This window comes from Artemia franciscana, chromosome 1 (genome assembly GCF_032884065.1).
Source record: "Artemia franciscana chromosome 1, ASM3288406v1, whole genome shotgun sequence".
Taxonomy (NCBI): Eukaryota; Metazoa; Arthropoda; class Branchiopoda; order Anostraca; family Artemiidae; genus Artemia; species Artemia franciscana.
The window spans coordinates 13,207,896-13,220,303 of NC_088863.1; the positions used below are offsets into that span (position 1 = coordinate 13,207,896).

Genomic DNA, 12,408 nt, shown 5'->3' on the forward strand with positions numbered 1-12,408 from the left:
GTTGTTTAATAGCTATAAAATATGTGATGACATCCCCAAGTTCTTATTTCTAGTCTCTAAGAAATTTTCTTTTTCAGAGGGTAACGGGTAGGGATGGCAGTTTACAAAAACGAGGGGTGCAAGAATTTTTATTTTTTTTAAATTAAAATATAATAAAAAGATGGTGTTTTTTAAAATCTATGAGGAAATTTTATTTCGGTTTTTCAATGAAAATACCAAGAATGGGTATTTCCAAAAGTATAATGGGAGGTAAATGGCCCCCTCTCACAATTGGCATCCCTGGCAAGAGGAAAACAATTCACTTTTTGGTCCATTTGAAGTGCATTTCAAGTTACAGTCTTGAATTATGACTCAGAATTACCGTTTGATCTTTCGCTATTAAAATTACCAAAAAATAGTGTGTTTGAAGAGTATATTTTTGAGCTTGTTAGTGTGAACCTTTTTATTTCAACTGAAAAAAATGAGTGTTTTATTTCAAGAAAAGTAACCTTGTTTTTCTGTTTATTTTTTTCCATATATATTTTTTTTTAGTGGCCAGGATACCATCTCGGTTGTTTCAAAAATACTATTTGAACTTCAGAACCCAGAATTGAAACGGTGAATCGAATTATTTTTCATAAGATTCATCACTTAATATTACTTTGAAAAAAAAACAACTTAAGAGATATGAGTTAAAACATTACAATAAAACTTTTCTAGCAAAAAATTTTCTTGTTAGAGATTAAAAAAAAAATCTCGACATGGGGATCGTGGAACACAAAAAGAACGTAATTCATGCCTTTAAATAAATAATTCCCTATACCATACTGCTTTTCAATTTACAAATAAGATAAAGTATTACAAAATGAGTGCAGTATCTCAAATAAGACAGTGTAAAATAACCAAAGTCTTTTTCACTAATAATGATAAAACTCCAAATATTTCAGCTTCACATCCGCCAGCCTATATCAGTAGGAATGATATAAATTTTTAAAATGTTTTGTCTAATCCAATTGAGATTTATTTTTTTTTATTCCCGTTAATAAAGGATTCAGGACGTCAAGCAGAAATATTCATACATTTTTATTGTTATCAAAAGACTTTTTTTGCCATTTTCCACTGTATTATTTGAAATATTATACCTTTTCCATACTTTTATTTCGTTTTATGTGAAGCTTATGTTTTTCTATTTTTTAGTAAATAATTATTTTTTCTCTAGCACGGTTTTGATTACCTTTTATTAAACGCATACTCCTACTATTACAATTTTACTGTCTTAGCCCTAATTCCCCAAAGACCAACATAAATGTGAGTATCCCTATCGCGGAAGTTCGAAGTTTTGAAGTTTGAAGTTTGAAGTTTTGGAAGTCTGAGCCACCCATCCACCTTCTAAATCATTCTGTTCAGTCCCTAAAAAAAAAGTCAGTCAGTAATATTGCAGATGAAAATGCCAAAATAACAAAATGAAAACTTTCCAAAAAAACTCTACAACAACAAAAAATCACTCTTACTGGTCCAGCAATTTTCATTGATCAGTTAAATTAGCTCCAAATAATCTTCAACGTATCCCAGTTAAGTGCCACCTTGCGGATGGTTATTATTATTTAGTTTTCGTCCCCACCATGTTCAACACTTACGAGATTACACTTACACTGTCATTACAACACTTACATTGTCATTGAGTAGTTGCGTCTGCTCTTCTATTACCAAGTTTATCATCAATGATTAGTTGCTGATCTTGGTATTATGCAGTAATTGTTTCGTATTATTTGTTTATGACTTAACCCCATCAATATAGTCCAGACTTCACACTCTGTAGTCGATCCAAAAAGAAATATATTGCTAGACGTCAGTAAAATTATATTAGTTTTTCTACTATCACTACTACTACAACAAGTAACCACAATAAGTAACTAGTAGCTACAATTAGTTACTGCGACTGCTACCAACAACTTACTGCAGCACCATTCCGCCTGAGTTCAACACAAATAAGCGCACTCCTCTTCCATACCAGTCTGTTCAAAGGCTCCCTATTTACACTCTCCCAAGAAGTCACAATTTCCCTAAATCTTTTCTTGAGATGTCCTCCCAATCTGTTTGGGGATGACTTACGTTTTGCTTGTCCCTAGATGGCTGGTTGATAGGGACGATCTTTGTTTTATATCCCGTCGAAAGCCAAACACAACTACTGGACCTGACGAGTACAAAATGGACCATTTTTATGCTCTATTCACGTTTATACTTTGATCAAATTTACAATTGATTGTGTTCATCTTGCCATGCATTACTTGAAGAATGGGCATACCCAAACAGTCATATTACATACCGCCCAGCCATGTCTTCAACTTGTTTTTCCTTCCAAGCTACCAAATATGAAAGTATAAAAAGATATTTAAGAAAAAGAATAACCAAAATTAACAAAGTATAAAAAATTATTCCCACCGTTAAAATTTTGCTGAAACTATTCTGTGTAAACTGTGTGTTCTGTGTAACACTGTGATTCCGTTGAAAATAAAAATTTTAATATAGTCGTTAACTGATGCAACCAACTAAGTAAAAACACTACTAGCTACAAAATGCAGAACAATTTATTCTGGTCAAGTGCATAAAGTAAAGTCAAGTGCGCTCAAGTGCATAAAAACATGATACAATCGATCAGCCGAGACACATGGAACAGAAATTTTTCTACCCCTGTCTCTTTTAAACGTTGCTGGAATCTGTAGATCTCAGAGGTTTCTCTGCAGGGAAGCCTTTTTTTTGTCTTAGATTTCAGGGATAAAAAAAAACAGAACAAAGAAAAAACATAAAATATATGTGTTCATTTAAGTTCTTCTCAATTTAAAATGGATATAGAAAGACATTCATCATAGTTGTAACCCCCTAAAAAACGGTGGAATCCGTTTTTGCAGACATTTGAACCCAGCTATGCTGCTAACGTTACACTTTTCACTGGGGCACCATAGATTTGTGAGCTCCACTCAATTCTTCACAAAACCCACCTACAAAAGTATGTTCAGAGACTAGCGCCAAGTCGTCATGTGACTAACGCTACTTTTGTCTTCGATTAAACGTTCAAGTTTGGTGATTTTTTCCAGGTTTCTCTCGTATAGTTACTTAAAGAGGTTGATAAGGGTAGGGTCAAGCAAGGCTGTTCCTTTCTAAGGCTTATAAACTTAAATATTTAAAGGTAATGCTTCAATTTTTCTGTAATGGTCAAAAACTGTCATTTCCATTGGTTCTGTTCATCCCTTGGAAAAATATTAATTACTATTCCTTTCCTTCCACCTCTTACGATATCCTCTTTTAGGATGCATAATAACTACATTAATAACTACAGCATTAGATTCTCTTGACTGACTTTGACTCTTTATATAAATAAACCTCAAAAGATACTCGTATTACCTTAGCTTTAGTTACTATGTGCCGTGGTTTGTTCTTTACTAGGTTTCAGGTATATCAGATGATCCGATGAATCCGATGATTCCTGATGTTGCACTAACATGAACTGCTACAGTGCTATAGAAAAATTGAGTTTTGGGTAAACAAATGATTCTATTTTAAAAGTTATTTTGTTCTTAATTACAAAAGGCACTAGATGCAACGATTTCCTATAATATGAGTCATTAAACAAATTTCTATGATGGATTTAAAGTCTGAATCTTCCTTGTTGTTGAAGCCAAGGAACTCTGTTTCCTTTGTAAGGGTTTTGGACAAGGTGGTCCTAATAGTGTACTTCGTTTTTTGATCTGATTCTAGTTTTAGGAGTTATGGACTATTTCTTTTTTTACTATGAGGCGTGATGGCCGAGTGGGTTGGTGCGCTGGATTTGGGATCCTTTGTCTGAGAGGACATGGGTTCGAATCCCGCTGTACCCAATTCTTTGGTTTGGGACGGGGGTCAGTGGTGTGATCCTGTAAGCTTAGCCAGAGTCGACCCAGCTCTAAATGGGTACCTGGAGAAATCTGGGGAAGGTAAACAGGAAGGGTGTGCTAAAGCTCAGGATGGCTGGCCCCCAACTCCCCATTGCACTTCCTGGCTGAAGGGCCAAGAAACGGAGATCAGCACCGCCGGTAAGGACTGTAAAGTCTAATGCCGTATCCTTTACCTTTACCTTTTATGAGGCGTGATGGTCTCTTACTAGGTTGCTAGCTACCGCTGCAACCCGAATCCTCCCAAGGCTTATAAATTTACAGGATTATGAGGTAAAACGGTTATTCTCTCCGAAAACAGCTAAAACAAGATGAGGTATTATCTGCTTGCAGGGAAACTCTGAGGTAATGAGTTCACTCACCCCCCCTCCCCCCAACTGGAATCAATTCTGTGGAACCATTTTTCCGTCCTTGTTATTACAAGTATTGGTTTTTGTTTTAATGGGATAAAGATTATATCGAAAATTTAAAAAATCATCGTCGAGAACTTGACAATTCTTTAAAAAGACATCATTTAAACAAATAATTGAAGTTTATTGCTTTTGTTTTGACATATTCTTTCAACTAGGACGCCTAGGGAAAGCTGGGTAGTTTTTACCGAAAGAAACAAATAAAATCGTGTGTAAAGCATTTTCTCTCGTTAGAAATAATTACCTTTTAGCGGATTCCTATAATACTATTTCAAAATACAATCAATTAGTTCAAGCAAGTTCAACACATTCCTTGCATTCCTAAACTTAAATTCGCGGGAAGTGTTGGGGGATTTTCCCCCAGCAACACCTAGCACCCCGGCCGAATGCAGATAATTAAGAGATTGGCACATTGCTACGTGGACCACTGGTTTGTATATTAAAAATTGAAGTTAAATTAATTAATGTTCTAGAATTTTTTTTTTATTTCTGTTGTAGCAATCATTTTTTTGCTTTTATTTCCACTCCCTACCCGTTAAAAAGATCTCTGTAGGCTTGGTCTCCTATAAAAGAGAATAAATAGCAGTACTTGGTTTTGAACGATATGATAAGAGTATTTTTTTTCAAAAATTATTAAAACCGAATTCGTTATCTTAAACTGTTGTCTTCAAGTATAGCTTATTAAGCTATACTTGCCATACTTTATAAACGTGCAAGGTAGAAACTTTGGAATTTACAAACACAGACGGTTGGAAATTCAAAGTAGTCGAATAATCATCTTCTTAAAAATATTCACCACGTGATACACTCATGATTTCACTAAAAATGTTTGGAACTATTTAATTAACACTTAAATAAAAACTGCTCACAAACATTTTCAAAATATTTAATGTACAAGAAATTAACTATGAAGTTGAACCCTTGTCGAGTAACCGGGAGATCATGGGTTCAAATCTCACGCTGGCAGGATTTTCGAAGTTTCACTAAAAAGATGAAATTAAGACGAAGAAATTTATTTTAAAATAAATATTATTGAAATGAAATTAACTAGAAAGAATCTAATGAAAACGAAGAAGAAAAAAAAGAAATTTTAAGAATTGAGGATGGAGAAGTCAGGGAACTTAAGCAAAAGCCGAGACGGATGGAAATTCAAAGTAGTCAAAGAAACATCGTCTTAAAAATATTCACCACGTGATATCATTTATGATTTGGCTCAAAATGTTTGAAACTATTTAATTAAGATTTAAATAAAAACTACTCACAAACATTTTCAAAATATTTAATGTACGAGAAATTAACTGTGAAGGTGAACCCTTGGCCAGTAGTCGGGGTTCATGGGTTCAAATCTCACGTTAACAGGTTTGTCAAAGTTTAACTAAAAGATGACATTAAGAAGAAGGCATTAAGAATGACATTAAGAATGACATTTCAAGAAATTGAAATTATAATTAAAATTAATCAGAAAGAATCTCGTGAAAACAAATAAGAAAAGAAAAATTTTAGAGTTGAGGATGGAGAAGTCAGGAGACTTAAGTAAAAACCTTAAAAAAAAAACGGGGAGAATTCTGAGCCAGTAAAAACCAGAAAATAATGCAATTCTTTCGGCCATGATCTCCACTCAGTCATCACCTTCCAGAAAGAAAGAAATTATTGAATAGAACAAAATAAGCAAAGCAAATAAAAATAAATCCTAAATTAAACAAATTAGAAGGATGAGCCCCCCAATCATAGACTTATTTAAGAATTTAGCGATTTTCCCCCGAGGGAATCATTTTAATACCAATAAATTACCGAAATTCCCTGAGTTTCATCATGTTAACCATCATCATTCATCCTGGGACCTGACTGAATATCAAAAAAAGTTTTCCTATGAAAGTAAAGAGCAACATTAAATCCAAAACGAACGGAAAGTGTTTGTTAAAAAATGGGGCTACCCCCCTCCTTTAAGCCTGCTTTTTACGATAAAGCACTATGATGAAAGCATTTGAGCTCAATGAATGCAGTTAATGTTTAATTGCATGTTTTATATTTACCCATCGACTTTTTAAACATTTGAACTGAAAATTGTATGCAAATGCTCATCAATAAATTCTTCCACCCTTGAGGTATTGTGAAAAATAGTTTCTGCCCCATTCCGATTCCTCTTGTGCTTCAGCAATCATTCTTAAAACAGAAGTGTCGAAAATTCAAATTTTAGAGTAGGCCTATACCGATGGTTCCAGGGGGGCCAAGATATAGAAGATTTTTTCTGGTGCCGTCTTTCTCTGATTTTTTCACTCTTTTTCGAATAAATTTATCAATTTGGTCAATTATTGCCACCTTTGTCACTCTCCCCCCCCCAGGATTTTGCTCATTGGCACCCTTGTCGCATTTGCCCCCCCCACCTCGAAAAAAATGTTGCTCTAAATCCGCCCCTGTTAGACTATAACATATTGGAATATGCCACTTAAGAATATGTCATATTAATTATGCGAGGAATAATTTCTCTTTATTTTCGATTTTACTGATGCTCTTTATTTTCTTTCGAAAATGTTATTTTTTGTAAAATATAAATTTAATTATAGAGATAGATGCCGACCAAGAACTAGGAAGTCAATGCCAATTGCGAAAGAAGAAGACATTACAAAAATATATAAAATGCAAAAATGATAAATATTCCCATGTAAATTTCAATAACAACAAATTACTTGGCTGCAAATCCCTCAAGCCCCATTCTTAGATGCTTTCTGATGTTACTCATCTCTCTTCCTCCACCTCTCTACCTTTTGTTCTGGTAAAAAAAAATGTAATCTTTAAGGCTATACAGGAAAAGTTCTGTAATTAAGGGGAGTTGGCCCCTCACAACACCAATTAGAGACTTGGTCAAAAAATATTACCGTGAATGAAGGGGGGTTAAAGATTAATTTGGTTGTTTTGCCCCTATCCCCTTAGGATGTTTGCCTCTCCCTCCTTTCCCCCTACCTAATTTGAAGAGCATACTGTGTATTTTCATTGAAAAAATGCCTTTTTTGAACTTCTATTCAAAATTTGACTAAGGAATTTGTCCTCCTGGGTTTGTAAGAATATGTTTTCCCCTCTCCTCCCCTAGATTTCTGTTAATTGACCCCACTGGTCAATTCACGAAAACTTAGGGGAAGGGGGGAAAGTTTACATTTCAAAATCTGGAAATATTTTCCTCAAGATTTTGAAAAATACATTTGACCCCCCCCCCCCCTGCATCTTCACGAATTAACGCAACTGGTCAATTCATGTCAATTCGGTTAGTTCAAAATCTAGGAAACAAATAATCACGCACCGTAATGGTTCTTCTCGAAAGCAACAAAAATTTTGCGTTTGATACCACTGCAATAAAGTCTTTGACATGCTGAATTGGATGACACAATTTTCCCCTGAATGGGAATTCTACAATTTTCTTCAATTTTTTTTTAGTTTCTGCTACTATTAGTATGAGTCACCCCTTACAGTTCGTTATCACAAGCTCTTCCATACCATAATTATCATAAAGGGTTCAGCTTATTAGGCACTTTTTCAATATATTTGAATGAATGTAACATGATATATCTGTCCTACCTAGTTTTATTGAAGAGGAATTTTGACTTCTATATAGATAGTTGTCTTTGAAGCTGAAGTCCATTCCTCAATCCTATGGGAGTGTATCTTAAGTTCCAGTATTTTCAGTCTCAAATTGAATTAGTTATATGTTTGTCTCGAGATCTCAACTAATAAAAATATTTTTGGAATATCTGAGGAAACATTTCTTGGCGAGATACGTTTTTGGGCTTAGAAAACTAAAGTGAAGTTGGAATATCGCCACCGCGCCTGTGTTGAATTTAGTAGTTCACTTCTTGTATTCATTCTTGTTGATTTGGGATGGCTTCTAAAAGAAGTTACAAAACATCACTGCCATGCTTGCGTCAATATAGAGGTAGGAAATTTAAGTCTCAGTAAGGCATATAGCAGAGTCTTAGAAAGGAAATAGAAGATTAAGAACTTGAATTTTTATTTTTTGGTAAGAAACGTTGCAGCCATCTTGATGATTTTGGGACCCTAGACGGCAGTGGCGTAATCTAGTCAGAATACCGAAGAGAGGGGGGGCAAATTTGGAGCCACGTTTCCCTAATTAAGTGAAAATGACAGGGAAAACTGAAAAATGAGCCATATAGTATCATAGAGGTAAAAATATACTAAAGAAACTTGACCTGTTTCTCTGGATATTTGCATTATACAGGACAAGATTTTTCGCAGAAATTAAATTTCAGCTGGAAGGCAAACTTAGCTCTGGAGGGGACAGTTGCCCCCCTGCCCCATAGCAAATTACACCCCTGCTAGATGGCATTAGCGCTAATAATGAACTAGTTTATATTGAACCTACCATATCTTCACTGTTCTCAGAAATGAAAAAGAATCTATAATGGAATTCACCGACCAAAAATTGCAACAGTTCAAATTTTTGCAGTATCATCAAAAATTAAGTAAAAATTTACAATGTCATTCGTTACAGTAGAACAAAAAGATCAGTTTTTCATTTAAAATATATCGTTTTTTACAGTTTTAGTCCCATTAGATAGTAAGTAAATTTATGTAACTAGTGATTGTGGTGAGAAAAAGGGGGAGGCCTGATAAGAATTAATATGTACGGCAACAATGGAGTTTGACCTTAAGATGGCCATTTCTGTGTCAAAAGTGAAGGTAGTCCAAACTCAATTGAAGGCAGTATGTTGCTAGTCAGGCAAGGGCCGGATCCTCGACAAAATTAGCATCACTACCCTTGATTAAGACCCTTGACAATATTAGTGCCACTAGTTTACATTAGACACACCAAGCTCTCACCATCCTCAGAAATTAAAAACAATATATATATAATGAAATTGTTCGGTATTGAGAAAAAACTACAGCAGTTCCTATTACCTCACTATTATCGAAGATTTAGAAAAATAATTATAATATCAATCATAACCTTAGTACGAAAAGATCAGACAGTTAATTTTTCCTTTAAAATAGAAAGTTTTGTACAGTCTTAGTCGCATAAATGTTTTTTAACCAATGAATACTGTGAGGAAAGAAAGGGGACCCCGATAGGAATTGATCTGTATGGTAACACTGAAATTTTATTTTAACATGGTCTAATCTGTGTATAGTCTGAACTAAATTGAAGGCAGTATGTTACGAGTCAAGTCACGGTCAGGCTACCAATGTTTATATCTAATTTTTTCTAAGAAAGGGGCTCCTGGTAACTCTTGAGCAGGAACTCCTCTTATATCTATGATATTCGTCCCTTGTTCTAATGCATCGTTGAAAAAAGCTTAGTTAAGCAAAATGACGTGTTCATACTTCTTTTAATGAGCATCATTGCTTATATCAAATAGTTCGTGGTAACGAACTGTAGTAAGGAGCGACCCGGCTCAATAGTAAACGAAACTCTAAAAAACGGAATTTCGATGCTAAAAGATATATCAAAAGGATTGTATTTTTATGCTGATTTTAAATATATAAGTTTCATCAAATTTAGTCTTTGCCATCAAAAGTTACGAGCCTGAGAAAATTTGCCTTATTTTGGAAAATAGGGGAAAACACCCCCTAAAAGTCATAGGATCTTAACGAAAATCACACCATCGCATTCAGCGTATCAGAGAACCCTATAGAAAAAATGTTAAGGTTCAATCTACAAAAATGTGTAATTTCGTATTTTTTGCCAGAAGACAAATCACGGGTGCGTGTTTATTTGTTTTTTTGTTTGTTTTTTTCTCCAAAGGTCATAGTATCGACCAAGTGGTCCTAGAGTGTTGCAAGAGGGCTCATTCTAACGGAAATGAAAAGTTCTAGTGCTCTTGTAAGTGACAAAAAAATTGGAGGGCATCTAGGCCCCCTCCCACGCTCATTTTTTCCCAAAGTCAACGGATCAAAATTTTGAGATAGCCATTTTGTTCCGCATAGTACAAAACCATAATCATTATGTCTTTGGCGATGACTTACCCCCCCCCCACAGTCCCTGGGGGAGGGGCTGCAAGTTACAAACTTTGACCAATGTTTACGTACAGTAATGGTTACTCGGAAGTGTACCGACGTTTTCAGGGGGATTTTTTTGGTTTGGGTGTGGGGTTCAGGGGAGGGGCTATATAGGAGGATCTTTCCTTGTAGGAATATTTCATGGGGGAAGAGAAATTCAATGAAAAGGGCGCAGGATTTTCTAGCATTACTATTAAAAAAACAATGAAAATATAAACATGAAAAAGTTTTTTCAATTGAAAGTAAGGAGAAGCATTAAAACTTAAAACGAACATAGATTATTACGTATATGAGGGGTTCTAAAAATACTTTAGCATAAAGAGCGAAGTATTTAGGAGGAGATAAATACTTCGCTCTTTATGCTAAATTATTTTTAGTAATTTCAACTATTTATTCTACGGCCTTTCTGATTCAGGGGTCATTCTTAAAGAATTGGGACAAAACAAGATTTAGTGTTAAGAGCGAGGTATTAACGAGGGGACCAACCCCCTCATATATATAATGAAAAATATAAGAATATAAAAGTTTGTTACGTAATTTAATTCTTAAGTTACGTATATTTTTTACTAATAAAAACGTACGTTAAAAATTAAAAGTTCTAGTTGCCTTTTTAAGTAACCGAAAAATTGGAGGGCAACTAGGGCTCCTTCCCCACCCCTTATTTCTCAAAATCGTCTGATCAAAACTAAGAGAAAGCCATTTAGCCAAAAAAAAGAATTAATATGCAAATTTCATTTTAATAATTTATGTACGGAGAGCCAAAATCAGACATGCATTAATTCAAAAACTTTCAGAAATTAAATAAAAAAACAAGTTTTTGAATGAAAGTAAGGAGCGACATTAAAACTTAAAACCAACAGAAATTATTCCGTAAATGAAAGAGGCTTTTCCTCCTCGACACCCCGCTCCTTGCGCTAAAGTTTGATTCTTTCTCGCAACTCTACTTTTTAAAACAATAAAAACTTTAGCGTAAAGAGCGGGGCGTCGAGGAGGAAAAGCCCCTTTCATATACGGAATAATTTCTGTTGGTTTTAAGTTTGAATCTCGCTCCTTACTTTCATTTAAAAAAACTTGTTTTTTTTATTTAATTCACAACAAACATAGCAACAACAACAACAAACAATAACTAATAACAACCAATCTTTCATCAACTCATCAATAATAATAACCAATTCCATAATAATAAACAGAAAAGAGAAAAAAAAAATGAATAGATAAAAGAACTATTAACCTTGACCTAGAAAATATTTCCCAATTTATTTCTAAATAACCCCAGGTGCTCAGCCGCCCGATTCCTCTCTGGAACAAAGTTCCACGCATTAGGCCCTGAAAATCTAGTAGGGAAACTAGATTTTCCCTAATTATTGATGTATTTTTACAAAATACAAAACAAATTATTGATGTATTTTTAAAGTTTATGTGCAACCTGTCATAGTAATTTGTCATATTACTTTGGATTTTGAAAACCACTGTTTTCATAATAAGAGATGAGCTGTCACCCTTGGTACCGATATTGTGTCATCAACGAAGAATAGAGGATCGGTTCCCCCTCTGTACGGATTTGAACGATCAAATATTTGGGATGCAGCCACATAATAACCCTACTGTCTAAAATGACTATTCATCTTGCATGAATTGTGTTAATCTTCAGAAATAAGAATATTAATAACTGGCAGCATGGCATCTGGAATCAGAAGTTTAAAAAAATTGCTTTTAAACTGTTCTAGAAAGATTTCACATTCTATCTCAGTTCTTTCTCGGAATTATCTTTCGATTACATTTTGAACCTTTTGAACCTCATCACTTGTAATTTGAACCTCAATTGTATTCTGATCAACATTTTTGTTTTGTGGAGCGAAACGACAGAGATCAGCGTTCCACTGCAGCCGGACATCTTTTCTAACTTGAAAAGGGCACTAGAACATTAGTTTTTGTTCGTACGGGTTCTGTTCTAGCTCTCTACAACTCTCGTTTGATAAGATCACAGTAGAGTCACAACAGAGTTACTTCAATGAGAACATCAAATAGCTTCTTTTCCCTACGCGGATCAGTAGCGACAATTGTATTTATTATTATTGGGGATG

The 12,408-nt window shown here is 34.5% G+C and overlaps 1 protein-coding gene across 4 annotated transcripts in view; it reads left to right on the forward strand.

The window, feature by feature from the left end:
• Window positions 1-12,408, forward strand: part of LOC136025923 (6-phosphofructo-2-kinase/fructose-2,6-bisphosphatase-like) — a 127,176-nt gene that overhangs the window by 40,996 nt on the left and 73,772 nt on the right. Inside the window, exon 1 of one of the 4 annotated variants that reach the window (XM_065702045.1) lies at window positions 8,085-8,243. The exons of the other annotated variants lie outside the window; for them this stretch is intronic. Within the exon in view, the coding sequence (XP_065558117.1) occupies window positions 8,189-8,243 (55 nt within the window). The 5' untranslated portion in view covers window positions 8,085-8,188. Of the gene's footprint in view, window positions 1-8,084; window positions 8,244-12,408 lie in introns of those variants that run through there. 4 annotated transcript variants of the gene reach the window in all.